Here is an 18,986-nt window from a genome sequence, read left to right on the forward strand (position 1 = left end):
GGGCTGGGGTTCCCAGGTGATGCTGATGGTGCTGGTGGGAAACCACAGTTTGAGAACCAATTGCATAGCAGTCATTTAGGCCTTCAGCATTGACATTGGCTTGTCAGTGTTTCCACAATCAAATCAGACGTCCTGGGATGACTTTTTTTCCAGGAATTTTTAGGAAAAATTTAGAGAGATCAGAGTAGAAGACATTTGACTCTGAACATGACTTAATTGAATATTTTATTAAGATCTGTTACCAACTTATATACAACAATGATTCTAGTTCAGAGAGAGGGGGGATATTGGGGGGGAAGGGGGAATGCTGGTTTCAGTATTCCACCCAACTTCATCCACCTACAGTCTGCCCCCCACCCCACCAGGCATGTAAATCTACTTTGAGAACTTGTAATTTGGATCTTTCTTTTGCTATTCTTATTCAAATGTGTTAATTATGCTTTTACATTTGTGAATCATTTAGAATTTCAAGATTCATCTTGGATTTTAATCACTAACAACAAAAGCCATGTTTTTATTTGGTATACTATACTTATTTTTAGGAACTGAATATAATATAGGAGAACTTACTTTGAAAAGTATTTCAGTCCACTTGGACTGAAAAATTATCTTGATTAAAAATGCCTTTATGATTACATATTTAGATAATTTTACAAGGCAGAGTATTGCCCAGCGAGAAGAAATCAGCATTCTTGGTGCAACCCTCAACGACCTAGCTAAAGAAAAGGAATGCCTACAAGTATGCTTGGATAAAAAGTCTGAGAACATTGCATCCCTTGGAGAGAGTTTGGCCATGAAAGTATGTTCTGAGAACTGTGGTTTAAAAGAAGTGTTTGCACTGGAATCTGAATAAAATAATAGGTTCTCTCAAAATTTTTCTAGAGAGCTGAAACTTTAAAATGTGATTTTGAAATATTTCAGAATAGTCTTAAAAAATGTGTTCTTTCTCTCACCAATTTGTTGTTAACATGCACTGACAAGAACTAATTCAAATATCAAATATTCAAATTAAAAAGAAAGCAGTGAGATTGATTTCTTTTTAAAAGCACACCAAAACTTATACCTCCAGGGAGCCACTGTGGGAGGCAATATGTTTATTCCACTAAAACTGCCTTTGTAATTGTGTTCAGAACTAGATGCAGGTTTTTACATTGTCTTTAGTCATTGAGACTAGACCATATGGCAGGGGTAAGGAACCTCCAACCTGTAGGCGATATAAGACGTGCAACATCATTTGATCTGGCCCTGCCAACACAACTGCAGGCAGACTCAAAATTCAACAAACACAGGACCTTCTTTATAGCAACATAAAATCAGTGAATTATATTAAGCAAATGATATTATAAATATCCAAATGACCCTTGGCAGGAAAAAGGTCCCCCCTCCCTGTCATATGGAGTTGGTAAATAAAGCTGGATGATAATCTCCATTCCTCAGGTTTTGTTGTTCAGACAGCATAAAAGCTGTTGCCAAAAAGGCAGGGAAATATTCATACCCTTTTCTTGCTTATAAAGTGGTTCTGAAGGCAATTCCAAAACTGTTTTCCACAGATGTTATAAGCAAAGCAGCATCATTGGAATTAGGCCTTGCCCCTCTCTAAGGGAACTAATTCCTTCATCTATCCACCATAAAACAAGCATTTATTGACATGTACCAGGTATATTATGTTAAAAATTGAGGAGGAGTGGACATGTCTTCCAAAGCCTGTAGCATAATTGGGAGAAGGATAAATAAAGGTACTTTTATTATAGAATGTGCTGAGTGTATGCACAATGTGCCGTTCGAGTCTGGCAGAAGCACAGTTCTGTGATTTAATCTGTGGGTTGGATTAGGAGAGGAGAAGATCTAGAAAGATTTCAAGAAGATGATAATGCCTGGACTGCCCTGAAAATTGACTAGGAATTAGCCAGGAAAAGACTTAGAGAAAGGCTACAGTGAGAGGAAGGGTGTTCAGACAGGCAGAATACCGTTTTTTTTCCCTTTGTTTTTTATTGCTTAAAATATTACAAAGAGTAGTATATTTGTCTCCTTTTTTTTCCCCTTGACCTTACCCCAACCTCCCCTACCCCCCCCCCAAGTGTCTTGTGTTCATTGGTTATGCTTATATGCATACATACAAGTCCTTTGATTGATCTCTTACCCCTCCTTCCCCCAACCCTCCCCAGCCTTCCTGCTGTAGTTTGACAATCTGTTTAATGCTGCTCCAGGCAGAATACCTTTTAGAGAAAGGGGAATCCAGACAGGTAGAGCAACTTACGAGAGCCCAGTGGCTTTCATCAGAGAATGTCACAGGGTTTCTTGATAGTTTATAATGTCCAGAGCATAGATTGCAAAGAGGTAAGTATGGGGTAGGGATAGGTGACAAAAAATGAGATGGGATAGGTAAGCAACAAATTTAAAAATGTATGTAATGTTGAGTTTAGAATATCATTGATATAGTGAATCAATGAAATAATATAAACAAAATTTTACAGTTACATCTTTATTTTAAAAAATATTCCAGCCCTTGTTAATCCATGTAAAAGATGGATTATAGGAAAGTGAGAATGGTGACAAGGACACTAGTTAGGAGTAAAGTGTTAAGAACTGTGGTAGGCGAGTGGCAGTATCCATGAGAGAAATAGGTCTACGAAGGGAGTAAGATTGACAAGACGTGCTTTCTGACTGAGGAACCATGTGAACAGTTGCCACGCATGAAGTAGGAAGCACGGGAAACAGAGCAGGCTCAGAGAGGAAGATGATCCACATGTCTTTGGCACATGTCGTTGAAATATTCATAGGCTCTTGGATTTTTAGGTTTTGAGAAAAACTGGAATTGAAGTTAAAAGCTTTGGGAATCGTGAGCCTAACTGAAGCCCTCAAAGTGCATAAGATAGTAAATATTGGTTTACTTGTTTAAAAGATTGACTCATCTCTGTAAGCTATACCTTAATATTTTAAAAAATGTTATGGCTTTTGGGGGTAGAATGTTTTTCTCATATTTAAACACTACTACTTGAAGAGTTAAACATGTTTTGTTTTTCTTTAACACTTAGAAACAAATTATTCAGATCTATCTGATTTTCCTCAGCTATATCTATATTTCACATTCCTTCCATTCTGCTAATTGTACCAACATTATCTTTTCCTTCACAAGGAATATTTACTTGCCAATCCATTTCATGACCTTGTATAAGTTGATGATCTTGTATAAGATCATGAACATAAACACATCCATCCTCTGAGGAGAAAAAAAAAAACATTTTAAAGCAATATTAGGCATGGAAAGAGGAAACAGTTTCTACAATAATATTTTAGAGTTCAATTTATAAGTACCATATGGTGAAAAGCAGTACACTTACAGTCTAATACGGAGATTACAGAATAAATTCCTATGGAAAGTCTATATTATAATGAATAATATGAAGTTTTTTCATCTTATTGGTAATTTAAAAAGATGTCCTACTACTTACTACCAGTTAAAGTTAGAAAACTCATTAGGAAGTTCACAGACTTTTTAGTAATAAAAGCCATAATTATGTGTGTAATATTTTAGTTTATTTATTTTTTCTATATAGATTTATGACCATCTTGTCCAGATTGAATTTTTAACAATTAACTTGAACCTATGATTCTAATTGGACAAACATATTGAGGTTGTACAGAAATGTTAAATTGACAGTGATGGCATAAATATCAACAGTTTTTGAAATGCTGGTATTAGGGCATTATGAAGAGAAAATAGGGCTGGTAGGCTATATTACTGGATTCTACCCAGTAATTTTGTTGCCCTGGATACTTTACAAAGTCCTTAGTATTAGATAGTCATACTTTCAAGATGAGTTTCTATTGATAAAAGAAAGTCCTTTTTAGCCTTATAAATTATATTTAAGTTTTACCAAGTAATGACTTTTAAAAATACTAGAAGTTCAATTTGTTTTTCAGAATTTAATTAGAAATGTATTAAATTATATTTCAAAGGCATGTATAAACATTCTATTTTAAGCAGTATTTTCTCTTTGAGTTTTTCCTTCATTGGCTTGACTTCTTAAAGGGGGTTAACTGCTTTGCTAATGGATTTGTTAACCATATTCCAATATCCATCTGCACCATTCTACCAGGAGCAGAATGGGAAACCAGAGTAAAAATTACCCTGGAGAGGAGCACATGAGTAAAGGGAGATAACACATACACATGCCCATGCACACACAACATGTACACACAACTAAACCGTCCTGATGAACAGGAACAGAACTGGTTGGAAACATAGGTTTAGGTTTTCATCTTGTTTCCTTGGTTACTTAGGATTTCCAACTTCAAAGGGTAAAATGAAATCTAGTTATGTAGTGAAAGAACAGGGCTAATGTTAGCCACAGTATCAGTGAATAGTATCTTTAGTTCACCATCAACAAGCATTTTCAAAGGAGGAAGTGTGGGAATAGTATTGATAGCATGAAGATAAGCACACCTATTTCAGCCTTGACTGACTCATTAATCTCCCTCACCACACCCTTGAAAACGGAGAATACCAGTAGCTTATTTTATTCACTTTTTGCTCTGGGCCTTATGCTTATTTAACTCAGACTTAACAAAAATAGACTTTTATAAGTAACTCCGTTTTAGCAGCTACATGGATTTATGACCATTATTTATATTGATGACTAATATAAATAATATACTTGATCAGAGTTATTAGTCTTAAGAACTAAATTTAGTTTCACATCATTCACTTTCCTGGGTTTCATAACATGACATGAGGAAGTGAATCAGTCTACTTCCATGGAGAACACTGTAATGCAAACCACTGGTTTGCCTCCAGGTACACAGTGCTCCTGAGCTCTGGTGTTGCTGGGGGACTGCAAAAGCCTAACAGAGCATTTGACACATTGATCTCATATCAATACACCCAAGTGTAGTCTTAACTCTAATGAGTATCATTGATTGTTTTTGTCTAGTACAAATATTGACATTGATATACTAGGCTTTAGTTTTAAAGTGTAGGAACGATGAATAGAGCATAAATGTTTAAACCCAAATGTAAATGAAAAAGCGTGGGGGAAATTGATTTTTGTTCATTCAGTTTTAACAGAAATAACAGTTTAAGATAATTTTTTATGTCATACTTATATTACTTTTCAAGGAAAAGACCATTTCAGGCATGAAGAATATCATTGCTGAGATGGAACAGGCATCAAGGTAAACCACTCGTCCAACAAGAATTTGAGTACATATTTATTAGGGGCAAAGTACTACGTTAGGTACAAAGATAGTAAACGGGGGCTTAGTGTTACATAGAGGGTGGTAACTTTCTAATGTTGGAAGGAGGCCTAAGTCTGTGTAGGGAAGTAAAAGAGGATATGGCATCTGCCAAGGAAAGGGAAGGAAAAGCAGCAGAGAACCGGAAGACCACAGGTAATGTTCAAGAGCCTCGTGAATGCAAGTAGGTGAGTGTTGGAACCCAAGGTGAGAGAGGAGGTGTGAGGGAGGAAAGGCTAAGCACAGAGGCCTGTGTTATAGACAAATGAGTCTTGGTTTTATCCTTTGGGAAATAAGAAATCATTAAGGAATTTTGTGGTAGAAAGATTACCCACGTTGAAGAATGATGATAGATTGGGGGGGGGGGGGGGAGTGTGGTCAGGGATGAGGTACTTGTGAGGAAGAAAATCTAGGAAAATGCCAGGTTTTGAGGGATGAGTACCAGACCTGTAGAAAGTATGGAAAGCGATGGCTTTCCTCTGAATTGGAAGAGCCTTTGAGACCTTGCATATATGTCTCATAAGCAGTTAAATATAAGAGTCTGGAGTGTAAGGAGGAGGCCAAGGCTAGAGGTAATGACTTCAGAGTCTTCAGGGTATAGATGGGGCTGGGAGCCATGGATATGAATAGTATTTGTCTGAGGGAAGGCAGAGAGTAAGAAGAAACAGGAGACTAAGAGTTGAGCCCTCAGAACCCTTAGGTTTTAAGAGGGCAGAGGAAGGGGAACCTGCAAAGGAGACTAAGCCACGGTAGATAGAGGACAGATGAAAGCTTTCTTTTATTTGAATGGCAGAAGTTTTGAAATACTTAGCTAATCATTGACTATTATGTATATTCAGCATCTTTTTTCCATAGTAAAATGTTGGCAACAAAGAGAAACTCAAATGCACTATTTTACAGTATTTATTCGTATAAATTTAAATGTGTTTAAAACTTCTTCAAATGTTTTTATGCTAACTGTCCATCTTCTGTCATGTGAGAATTTGTTATTCTGTTTCGGTAAAATGTCTCTTCTGACGTACTATTTGATTTGTGCAATAGACAGTCTACTGAAGCGCTAATTATGTGTGAACAAGACATTTCCAGGATGCGCCGGCAGTTGGATGAAACAAATGATGAACTGGCTCAAATCGCCAGGGAAAGAGATATCTTGGCTCATGAGAATGACAATCTCCAGGAACAGTTTTCTAAAGCTAAACAAGAGAACCAGGTATACTTGTCCTAGTCTCTTTTTCTCCAAGAAAATACGTATTTCCTCTGAGATGCGGTTCTCCTTTCATTTTGTAGAAACCTCAGGCTCTGGAAGCAGCCATTTTTTACCTCTGTTACACAATATGCCACATAATTTCTAAATGAAACCCTCAGACATAAAATGTTAAATATTAAGGAAAGAGGGAACAGGGAATATAATAGATGTATATTCAACCCTAGAAGTACTCAACAAATGAAGATAAAAGCTTCAGAAACTTTTAAGAAATGGTAGATTTACTTCAGGGACTATTATTCTAGGTATGAGTGTATGAACTATGCCACATTTTTTGTTTCTCTTTAGCACTAATTCTTTTCAGGAAAATTTCTTTTATAATTACTTCTTCTCTATGCCAATATACTTTATCCACATTTCTCATCTACACTAATAAAAGACAAACAGGACTTGTATGCATGCATATAAGCATAACCAATGGACACAGCCACTGGGGGGTAGGGGAGGCCGGGGTAATGTCAAGGGGTGGGGGGAAAGGAGACATATGTAATACTCTTTGTAATACTTTAAGCAATTTAAAAAAATAAAAAATAAACTAGTGTTCTACACACACAAAAAAGACAAACGTGCAAATTGACCGTACCTTCGCTATGCCTTAAGCCATGCCCACCAGCCAATCAGAGCGACTATATGCAAATTAACCTAACCAAGATGGCGGCCGGCAGCCACAGAACTGGAGCAAGCAGGAGGTTTGGTTGCCCCAATGATGGAGGAAGCCAAACTTTCCACCTGCTCTGAGCTCCACTCAAAGCAACACAGTTTCAATTATAGAAGTTAAATAAACCCCAGATACCTGCTTTCAGCCGGCTATGGCCACAGAGCTGGAGCGAGCAGGTGTGGGTTGCCCCTGGTGATGGAGGAAGCCAAGCCTGCCCTGGCCGGCTCTGAGCTCCACTCAAAGCTACAAAGTTTCAATTATAGAAGGTAAATAAATCCCAGAATAAAAAAGAAAAAAAGGAGAGGCTGGGAGCTTCTGTCGCCGAGGGGGAGGGGGCAGAGGGGAGGGGGGGAACATTGGCCAGCCTGAAAACTGCCCTCAGCCCCTCTCCCAGACTGGCCAGGCACCCCAGTGGGGACCCCCCACCCTAAAGGGGGTGTGGCCAGCCTGCAAACAGCCATCAGCCCCTCACCAAGGCTGGCCAAACCTCCATGGGTTGAGTGTCCCCACTGGGGGGGGCTTGACAAGCCTGCAAACAGCCATCAGCCCCTCACCCAGGCTGGCCAGGCACCCCAGCAGGACCCCCACCCTGATCCAGGACACCCTTCAGAGCAAACCAGCTGGCCCCCACCTATGCACCAGGCCTCTATCCTATATAATAAAAGGGTAATATGCAAATTGACCCTAACAGAAGAACAACTGGGAATGACTGGTCACTATGACACACACTGACCACCAGGGGGCAGATGCTCAATGCAGGAGCTGCCCCCTGTTGGTCAGTGCGCTCCCACAGGGGGAGCTCTGTTCAGCCACAAGCCAGGGTGACTACTGCCAGTACAGTGGTGGTGGTGGGAGCCTCTCCCGCCTCCTCAGCAGCACTAAGGATGTCAGACTGCAGCTTAGGCCTGCTCCCCGCTAGCAAGTGGACATCCCTCGAGGGCTCCTGGGCTGCCAGAGGGATGTCTGATTGCCAGCTTAGGCCCAATCCCCTGGGGGAGCGGGCCTAAGCCAGCAGGTGGTCAACCCCTGAGATGTCCCAGACTGCAAGAGGGCACAGGCCAGGCTGAGGGACACCCCGGAGTGCACAAATTTTTGTGCACCCGGCCTCTAGTTTCCAATATCATTATTTTAATTTGACCATTAAAAACATTCTATTTGGAAGATTTCCTCCCCACTGAAAACTCTTCAATCTAAATGATATCCCCATGTACTGTCACTCTCAATAAGTTTAGTTGCATCTTAAAATTCTGTATTTTAACCGTTAAATATTTTTAATTTTTATAAATAGATATAAAGATGCAACATTTTGTTAATTATAAAAATTGTATATGTTAAAAGACTGTGTTCAAAGTTAATGAATAATGGGATCCTGGGACAGAAAGGGGACAGTAAATAAAAATGAAAAATATTTGGCCCTGATGCTCACTTAGTAAGAGCATCATCCCGATACATCAAGGTTGTGGGTTCGATCTCCAGTCAGGGCACATACAAGAATCAACCAATGAAGTGGAACAACAAACCAGTACTTTCTCTCTCTCTCTCTCTCTCTCTCTCTCTTAAAAAACAACAACAACAACAACAAGAAAACATCATTATATAACATAAACTGATGAACAAAAACAGATCCAGAGACAGAAAAACATCGATCAGACCATCAAACCTCAGAGGGAAGGTAGGGGAAGGTGGAGATAAGGGAGAGAGATCAACCAAAGGACTTGTACACATGCATATAGGCCTAACCAATAGACACAGACACCGGGGGGTGAAGGTATGAGGGGGGTGGAGAGGGTAGAGAGGCAATGGGGAGATATGGACACATGTAATACCTTAATCAATAAAGAAAAATAAATAAGTTTAATTTGGCTGAGAAAAATAAAAATAAATCAATGAATAAAAAATTAAAAATGAAACAAATCTGAATAAAACATGGACTTTAATAATGTATCAATATTTTGATAAATGTAGCATATTAATGTAACAAGTTAATGAAAGAGGAAACTGAATATAGAGTATATGTGGACTTTGTACTATTTTCACAACTTTTCTATAAGTCAAAAACTATATTTTTAAATTTATTTAATAGCAATGAAAACAAAAAAATGTAAATTTATAATTTTGTGTACTCTAAAGCTAGAGAAAATAGGCTAAAGGTAAATATAACCTATATTTATGGAAAAACTAGATTAAAAACTCATTTTTACTACCCAGAGTTAGCCTCCATTAACATATTTTTTACTAATTTTCAATATATTTTTAAAAATTTTTATTTTTTACAAGAACTTTTTATGTAGCTGGGATAAAACCACATGCCCCTTTACATCATGGTTTTCTACATGAGGGAGCAGTAGAGTGGAGTGTTTAGTACTCACATGAGTTTGAATCCCCCTGCCTGGCTGTGTGAAATATCACTAACTTCTCTGAATCTCAGTTTATCATCTTTAAACACAGGGAGTGAGAATATGCCTAAAAAGCACTTAGAGAGTCCAGCATAATCACTTGATAAATATTTTGTAGGGACACTATAAGCATTTACCTGCTTTGTTAAAATTTTATAAACTTTTTCTATAATCAGAAGAAAATTGGTAGGTATCATAGCAATTTTCATATTTTCAAGAGTAGTTTTTTTCTTCATTTGAGTCATAGGCCCAAGGCTATAAGATGGATTCCCTCTGTGGAGGGCAGATAAAGAACCCTTATCACAGAAGATGTGGAAAACAGAAACCTTAAAAAATTTCACCCTGCCCTAACTGGTTTGACTCAGTGCTTAGAGTGTCAGCCTGTGCACCAAAGGGTCGTGTGTGTGTGTGTTTTTGTTGTTTTTTTAAATAGGTTTTTATTGATTTCAGAGAGGAAGGGAGAAGAAAAAGAAATAGAAACATCAATGATGAGAGAGAATCATTGATCAGCTGCCTCCTGTACACCCCCACTGGGGATACAGCCTGCAACTCGAGCATGTGCCCTGACCGGGTATCAAACGACGACCTCATGGTTCATAGTTCAATGCTCAACCACTGAACCATGCTAGGCAGGCAAAGGTCTCAGTTCCAGTTCCCAATCAAGAGCACATACAGGGTTGCAGGCTCTATATCCAGCCTGTAGGGGAGTATTTGGGAGGCAACCAATCGATGTGCCTCTCTCACATCGATGTTTCTCTCTCTCTCCTTCTCCCCTCCCCGTCAATTCTATCTAAAAGCAATGGAAAAAATATCCTCAGGTGAGGATTAAAAAAAAGAAATTTCACCTTGAGCACCACAATTTTTAACAAATTGGGATGAGGTATTTTTAGTGTTTTGTCCTGATTTTTTTTTCACCAACTATAGATGGACATTTTCCTCTGTTATGAAAAATTATTCCTAACATTTCTCATAGAAGCATAATATTCTATGTAGTTATATCATTATGTAGATGCTATTATTTGCTACATATTACTTACTGTGAATAAATATTGTTGTAATAACAATGCCTTAATGAGCATTCTGTTTTGTTAAATTTTGTTAGATTTAATTTCTTTTTTAAAAATTTTATTTTATTGTTTAAAGTATTACAAATAGTAGTACATATGTCTCCTTTTTTTCCCCCATTGACCTTTCCCCGGCCTCCTCTACTACACCCCCCCCCCATAGATTTAATTTCAAATTGAATCAAAGCTTATGAAGTTTTTTTTATTAGTATTACAAATGTCTCTTGACACATCACAGGATAGAAGATCACAGATTAGCTTTTTACAAATATACATTTCCTCCAATGATACATGGAAATGCCCATTCTTTGCCATAACAGAATAACTTTAAATCCTTGCTAATTTATAGGCAAATAGTATTTCATTATCTTAATTAGCATTTATCTGATTTACTAATAAATTTTTAACTTTTAAAAGTATTATCCACTTGTGCTACCTTTTTTTGAATTATCTATTTGGGTCCTTTGCCCATTTACAGTTTGGACTCACATTTTCTCACTATTTTTATATGAGTTTTATATATTAGGTATATTACTTTTTACTTATAATAAATATTTAGAAATTTATTCGTGGTTTTGACACAGAGCAATTGTTTATTCGTTTCATAGTTAAATTTAGCTATATTTTCTCATAGGCCTTGTCTAAACAATTGAATGATACTCATAATGAACTTAATGATATAAAACAGAAGGTTCAAGATACTAATTTGGAGGTTAACAAGCTGAAGAATATATTAAAGTCTGAAGTACGTATGTATATTTCCCCTCCTTTCTCATGATAGCTGAGTTTTCACTGAAGTTACTAATCAGTTACACTCATGGGGAGAGCTGAATCAAGTCTTCCTTTAATGCACAGCATCTTTTAGTGTTGTCAGTGGTGGGTTAATTCTATATTTAGACCACCACCAATGTCCAGAATCCTCCCAACTGCGTAAAGGACAGGGGACCAGAATCAACTTTGGTTCATTCATATTTGAAAATGGTAGAGTTCCAAGTACAAACTTGGACAAAAGGCTCCATGTTGTGTAGCAGATTGAACATCTTAGCAACCTTGAACATAGTTAATGCTGAATAGTGTAAGACAGTTCCCCTTTTCTCCCTATCCTGTCAGGTTACCTGAAATGTCACCATTAAGGATTGGGGCTTTTAGATTCTGGAGTTGTGTTTTCAGACATCACACATCAAGTTTCTCTTAGCTTTTAACATGCGAGTATGAGTTCTTTCACTGGGTTCCATTTCACAGCACCATTGGATGGATTCAGGCAACGCTTGCCCTAGACAGCACAAAGCACGACTGATAGCCTAGTAAGAATTGTCAGGTGCATTCTTCATTCACTCATCCATTCAGCATGCAGTGTGCTAGGTGCAGAGGTGCCAGAGATGAAAACTGAAAGGAGACAGAATGGCACCCAGGCAGTGGGGACAACATCAGCAAAGGTGTTAGGGGAAAGAGTAGGTCCTGTAGCTAGAGTGGCATGTATAGGTGGGTGATAACAGGTAAGAAGGACTTGTTTGAACACCATTTTCAGGACGCTTTTGTTACAACAGAAACACAGAAGTGATTTGAAGAACTGCCTTTAAGATTATTCTGAAGATGTTGGGAAGAATAAATCAGAAGAGTAAGAATATCGCGCAAGAGAGCAATTAGGAGAGGCTGTATGCATAATTCAGTCCAGAAGGGGAAGGGTTCCAGTGGAGGCAGTTGGCTTTGCTGTGGTGGAGTGTTGTAAGGAGCACAGGGGACCACCAGAGGGAGCTGTGGGGTACAGGGTTGGGGGTAAGACATCTTGAAAGAGAATTGGAGAATACCAAGCAGTTTCACTTTCTTCATGCTGTTGCCTATCTTGGTCCCCACACTACTCTGGCTTCTTTGGACAGATACAAAAAAGGGTAAAATATGGACTCTTGGTTGCCACAAGGAAGGGGCCCTTGGTGGTTGGAGGGCAAGACGTTTTATGGCAATTCTTTTTTACCACTTAAACTTTGAACCTGTATTACCTAGTCACAAAATAAATTTAATATAAAAGTTGATTCCTATCTTTGAGGAATCCAAGTTGTTATTGGGGAGATTGTACATCTGCATCTAATTTCCTAAAGCTGTAAGGCAGTTTTAAGAGAACGGCATAGACAGTGAGTGCTACAGAAAGTTAAAGAGGGTAAATTTAGTTTATGTATATTGTACCATGTACCCCTCAAGTACATAGTCTGTACACAACTGTTATTTTTACTACAATAATGGAAAACACACATCAGATCCCTACTGGCACGTTTGGTATATTTGAATCTTGAAAGTCAGAACAGTAGTTTGGCTTGTAAACTTGTTATCTAACACGCTGCAAAGATCTTCCAAATTAGTCAAAGTACCATCAGGCCACAAGGTGGTAATATTGATCTAATTTCAACCAGACTTATGGTTGAATCATATTGTGAGGATTTAAATCTGATTTGAAAGCCTTATAGTGTGAGACATTGTTTATTGCAATTTGGTCATTTTATTTAGTCCAATGCTTCTAAATGTTCACTGTTTATTAACAGATAGGAGAGAAAGATCTAGTGCTTTTTAAATTTATTACCAAAATTATAAATTATTTTTTAGAATGAGTTGGCCAAACCATACTACTAGATATGTTTTTAAATATAGCCTCAAAATGATTACTAAATATAGTATATTATCTGTGGAGCTGACTGCTTTCCTCTAGAAATAAGATCCTACTTTAGTCCATCTGTTTTAAGGTTTTAAAAATGCAGTTCCATATTATATGCCCAATATATACCTGGATGTATAGTTATGAATAGTGTTTATTGGCATAGGTTTGATTTGTAGTTTCTGAGCCATTTCAGACAAGTTATTAGAGCAGTGAGCAAAAGTGGATCATAGCACAGTCCATGATGGAGTAACCTAAGGATGGGGTTCTGAATGAAAAGCCAGAATCAAACAGGAAATGCACCAAGCCAGGAGAAGTACCAGACGTTGATGCTTATAATATGCCATCAGTCAGAAGCTCTGTAGGCAGTACAACTCAGAAAAGTGGTCAGGAAGAAGGGACTAGAAAGATGCAAAAGGTCAGGCCAAGGCAGACGCTCCGAAACCAGGCCAGCAACTAGTCAGTAAGCAGGTACATGGGAAATTGAAGCAGTGGAGGATTCTGTTTGAACAAAAGCAAATATAAGAACATATTCATCCATGTCCTAAAGAGGAGAGTAAGCAACTTCACGTGCCTGGATGCGTGAGTGTGACGCAGGAGCCAGGGCAGATGCTGGTCCCACCCACTTTTGTTAATTACAGGATGACCAATTTTCCAAACGGAGAGTGCAGGTGGGAATCCTCAAGGTTATGTTACAAATGATCCTTGTGGCAAGAAAATTATCAATCACCTGACAAATAATGTTTAATTATATGTTGAACATTTTATATCTTTTAAAGTATTACCTAGGATTTGCTTTTCAGGAATCTGAGAACCGGCAACTAATGGACCAACTCCAAAAAGCCAATGAAGATGCTGAAAATTGGGAAAATAAGGCCCGGCAAGCAGAGATAGACAACAATACCCTCAAATTAGAACTTATCACTGCTGAGGCAGAGGGTAGCAGATTAAAAGAAAAGGTAGATGCCCTCAGTAGAGAGGTCGAGCAGGTGAGTTTGGGAAAGTGTGCTTGTAGTACGTCCTGCATCATGTTGAAGAGTTTAGTTTGGCTTTCCATAAATTAAATATGTAAACAAACATTTAAATTATTTAAATATACTGTGAGTTGTGGCCTGATAACTGTTCTTGTATCCACTCTGGTTCTCTTCTAATCGATTACCTGCCCTACGACTAGATCAATTTTTAGCATTTTTCAAAATTAGGAACTATTTCAAATGTACCAAAAAAGTGCAGAAATCAAATAAGATAAAAGACATGCTTATACACCCCAACCCCATATTTAAGGATGCTCACATTTTGCCATATTTACTTCTAATTTTTCTTTATTTCAAGAAGCAAAATATTACAAGATCCAGCTCCTCATCCTATCCCCTTCTCCATCCCTAGTGGTTAGTGTGTATAAGGTTCCTGGTTGTATAACTCTTTCGCATGTTCATATTTTCTACATATCTCTCACCCTCAGATGATGCATAAAGTTGTTTTTTGTGCTGTAAGTTTTTAAAAGTGATAATACACTATAAGTAACCATTTGCAACCTGCATTTTTTGCTCAATATTATAATTTTGAAATTTGTTAATTTTGATACAGTGTATATCTCAACAGTTGCATCTCTATTCATTGTATAAATCTTTTCTTTTTAAAATTTATTCTTATATGGAAATTTAAGTGAATTCATTTTTTAAATAATAAAATGTTACAACATCCTTTTTTGTTTCTCCTTGAATATATATTTCTCTAGATTTGTGCCTGGAAGTGGAATAACTGGATCCACGATATGTACAATTTTAACTCTTCTTGGTATTATCAGATTACTCTCTAAAGTATAACTCTTCCACCAGAAATCATGCAGTTATCATTTTCTCAAATACTAATCAGTACCTGATATTATCAGACATTTAATTTTTTCCCATACCTTTTGTTTCCTTGATTACAAGTGAAATTGGAGATCTTTTCATGTTTTTTCGCCATTCAGGATTCCTCTTTTATGAATTTTCTCTCAAGTTTCTGGAACAAATTTTCTTAAGCTCTCCTATTTGCTATGGAGTTGTTTATCTTTTCAATATTCATTTAAAGGGATTACCTATGTATTCTTAATAATAATCCTTTTATCTGTAGCTTGTCTTTTCACTGTGCTTGCAATATAAACAGAAGTTTTAAATTCCTGTGCTGCTGTAATTAGTCAACCCTTTACCATGTGGTTTATGCTTTTATGTCTTCTTTAGGAAATCTTTTGCTATCCCAAGACCAGAAAGATTATTTTCTTACATTTTCATTTAGAAGTTTTTCTAAATATATGTGAAATTTTGATCTTCACATTTAGATCTTTAATTTACTTGAGATTGATTTTGTATATAGTTTAAAATAGGTAATTTTATATTTTTGTGGATGGATTTCTGCCAACCTTACTTCACTGAATTATAAATCTACTTTGTCATAAAAATGTCCCTATACATTCTGCTCCATTGGTCAATTTGTCTATCTCCTTCCCAACGTATACTCTTGGAGCTTCTGTAGTTTTGTTAAGTCTTGATATCTGGTTGGATTCATGTTCCCCAAAATATATTGACTATACTTTTCCCTTATTTGACTCTCAAATAAATTTTATAATAAATTGATCACATTCCATGATTTAACATGGCAGCTCTACACAAACTGTCAACAGGTGAATAAACAAATTGTGATATAGCTAGACAGTGGAATATTATGACAATATGAACTAAGGAATGACTTCAAAATCATGGTGCTGAGTGAGAGAAGCCAAGACACAATGAGTACCGACTGTGTGATCCATAAAATTCTAGGGAAAGCAAATCTAATCCAGAATGACAGAAAACAAACCCGTATTTGTAAGGACTCACTTGAATAACTGACATATTTTACTTAGAATTGTGTTTTATATATTAATATAGCTATCTAATTTATTGTTGATGAAGTACCTGTGTATCTAATTTTTAATCAATTGTATTGAAGTATAATTTACATGAAATAAAAACATTCATTTTAAGAGTGTGATCTGATGAGCTGTGACAAATGAACACACTGCGCAATCATCACTACAATCAAGTTACAGGACATTCTATCTCCTCCCTAATTCCCTCAAGCCCTTTCGCAATCAATCCATCCCAATTCCTAGGCAACTACCGGTTTGCTTTCTGTCATTCTGGATTAGATTTGCTTTCCCTATTATTTTCATGTGAATGGAATCACACAATTGGTACTCATTCTGTCCTGCTTCTCTCACTCAGCACAATGATTTTCATTAGTTCATATTGTCATCATATTCCACTGCCTAGCTATATCACAATTTGTTTATTCACCTGTTGATGGACAGTTAGTTTGTGTAGAGCTGGCATAACAAAATACCACAGATTGGAGGGCTTAAACAACAGAGATTTATTTTCTCACAGTTCAGGAGGCTGGAAGTCCAAGATCAAAGTGCCACAGGTTGGGTTTTTTCCAAGACCTCTCAAGTTGGTCCGCAGATAGATGCCTTACCTCTGTGTCCTCACACATTCCTCTGTGTGTGTGCATCCCTGCTGTCTCTCTTCTCGTAAGGACACCAGTTATATTGGATTAGGACCCCCTCCTTATGACCTCATTTAACCCTAATTGCCTCCTTTAAGGCCCTATCTCTAAATACAGTCACATTTGGGGTTAGCCTTCAGCATATGACTCTTGAGGGGACCCAATTCAGTTTATAACAGGTTCTTTCTATTTTGGGCCATTATGAATAAAATTGCTGTGAACATAGCATGTAAGCCCTTGTGTGCACATAAGTTTTTATTTTTCTTGGATAAATAACTAGGAGCGGAATTGATGGCCCTCATGGTAATTGTTCTCAACTTTGTAAGAGACTCACAAACTGCTTTCCAAATTGTTTGTTCCGCTTCACACTGCCATTTGCATTGTATGCGAGTTCCAGTTGCTCTCCATCTTTCCCAGCCCATGGCATTGTTAATAGATATCACGTTGTAGGTTTAGTTTGCATTTCTTTCATGACTAATGATGTTGAGCAGCTTTCCATTCTGTATCGTATGTCTGATCACTAATATATCTTCCTTTATAAAGTATCCAGATAAGTTACTCATATTTTATTAGGGGTCTTGATATTAAGTTGTAAGAATTCTTTTGATTACTCTAGATGTTCCTATGTGTATTTTTTTAATATTTACTTCCAGTCATTGGCTTGTCTTTTTATTTACTTAAGTCTGTTAAAGAGCAGAAGTTTGAAATTTTGTATGAAGTCCAATTTATCAGTTTTCTTTTATACTTTGCACTTCTTTGTCCTAATAAATCTGTGTAGATACTAAGGTGCATAGATTTTCTTCTGTTTCTTCTAGGAATATTATGCTTGTTATATTTAGATCTATGATATATTTTAAATTAATAGTTGTGTGTGATGCAAGATGGTCAAGGTTCATTTTATAAAATTTATTTTTCAGTTACACTTGACCTGCAGTATTATATGAGTTTCAGGTGTGCAACACAGTGATTAGACATTTATATACTTTATGATGTGATCTCTACAAATCTAGTATCCATCTGACATCATACATAGTTATTATACAGTTATTGACTATATTTCCTATGCTGTATTTTACATCCCTGTGACTAGTTTTACAACTGGCAATTTGTAATTCTTAATCTCTTCATCTTTTTTACCTTTCCCCCCAATTCTCCTCTCATCTGGCAACCATCAATTTGTTCTCTATGAGTTTGTTTCTTTTCTGTGTGTTGGTGTTTTTTAGATTCACATATAAGTAAAATCATACGGTATTATTTGTCTTTCTCTGACTGACTTATTTCATTTAGCATAACACCCTCTAGGTCCATTCATATTGTCACAAGTGGCAAGATTTCTTTTTTATGGCTGAATAATATTCCATTGTAGATCTGAATGGCATCTTCTTTACCCATTCATCTATTGATGGACAGGCTACTCCTGTAACTTTGCTATTACAAATAATGCTAGAGTGAACACAGGGTGCACATAACTTTTCAAATTAATGGTTTGTATTTCTTCAGATAAATACCCAGAAGGGGGTTTTCTGGGCATATGGTAGTTCTATTTTTAATTTTCTGAGTTCTATTTTTAATTTTAATTAACATCCTATCGTTGCACCAATTTACAATCCCACCAATAATGCACAAAGGTTCTCTTTTCTCTACATCCTTGACAGCACTTTTTGTCTGTTTTATTAATGATAGCCATTCTGACAGGTGTGAGAAGATTATCTCATTGTGGTTTTAATTTTCATTTTTATGATTAATGATACTGAGCATTTTTTTCATATGTCTGTTTCTCATCTGTGTGTCTTCCTTGGAGAAGCGTCTGTTGAGGTCCTTTTGCCAAATTTTTATTTGGGCTGTTTGTCTTCCTTGTGTTGAGTTGTATAAGTTCTTTAATTATGTTGGAAATTAACCCCTTATCAGATGTATCATTAGCAAATATGTTCCGCCATATAGTGGGTCTCCTTTTCATTTTGTTGATGGTTGTTTTTCCTGTGCAGAAGCTTTTTAGTTTGATGTAGTCCCATTTGTTTATTTTTTTCTTCGTTTCTCTTACCATAGGAGATATATCAAGAGATGTCTGAGATTTAAGTGCCTATGTTTTCTTCTAGGATTTTTATGGTTTCATGACTTGAGTTTATTCTTGTGTATGATGTAAGTTGGTGGTCTAGTTTTATTTCTTCACATGTACCCGTCCAATTTTCCCAGCACCATT

The 18,986-nt window shown here is 36.9% G+C and overlaps 1 protein-coding gene across 2 annotated transcripts in view; it reads left to right on the top strand.

Moving 5' to 3' along the window:
* The window catches only part of LOC308525815 (testis-specific gene 10 protein-like), a 124,854-nt gene that overhangs the window by 71,588 nt on the left and 34,280 nt on the right, over positions 1-18,986 (top strand). For both annotated transcript variants that reach the window (XM_081100662.1, XM_081100661.1), the window contains 5 exons: positions 645-799; positions 5,120-5,175; positions 6,277-6,445; positions 11,252-11,362; positions 14,065-14,250. In XM_081100662.1, the coding sequence (XP_080956788.1) occupies positions 645-799; positions 5,120-5,175; positions 6,277-6,445; positions 11,252-11,362; positions 14,065-14,250 (677 nt within the window). The remainder of the gene's footprint in view (positions 1-644; positions 800-5,119; positions 5,176-6,276; positions 6,446-11,251; positions 11,363-14,064; positions 14,251-18,986) is intronic.

The sequence above is a fragment of the Myotis nattereri genome, assembly GCF_964212035.1.
Source record: "Myotis nattereri genome assembly, chromosome: 10".
Lineage (NCBI taxonomy): Eukaryota > Metazoa > Chordata > Mammalia > Chiroptera > Vespertilionidae > Myotis > Myotis nattereri.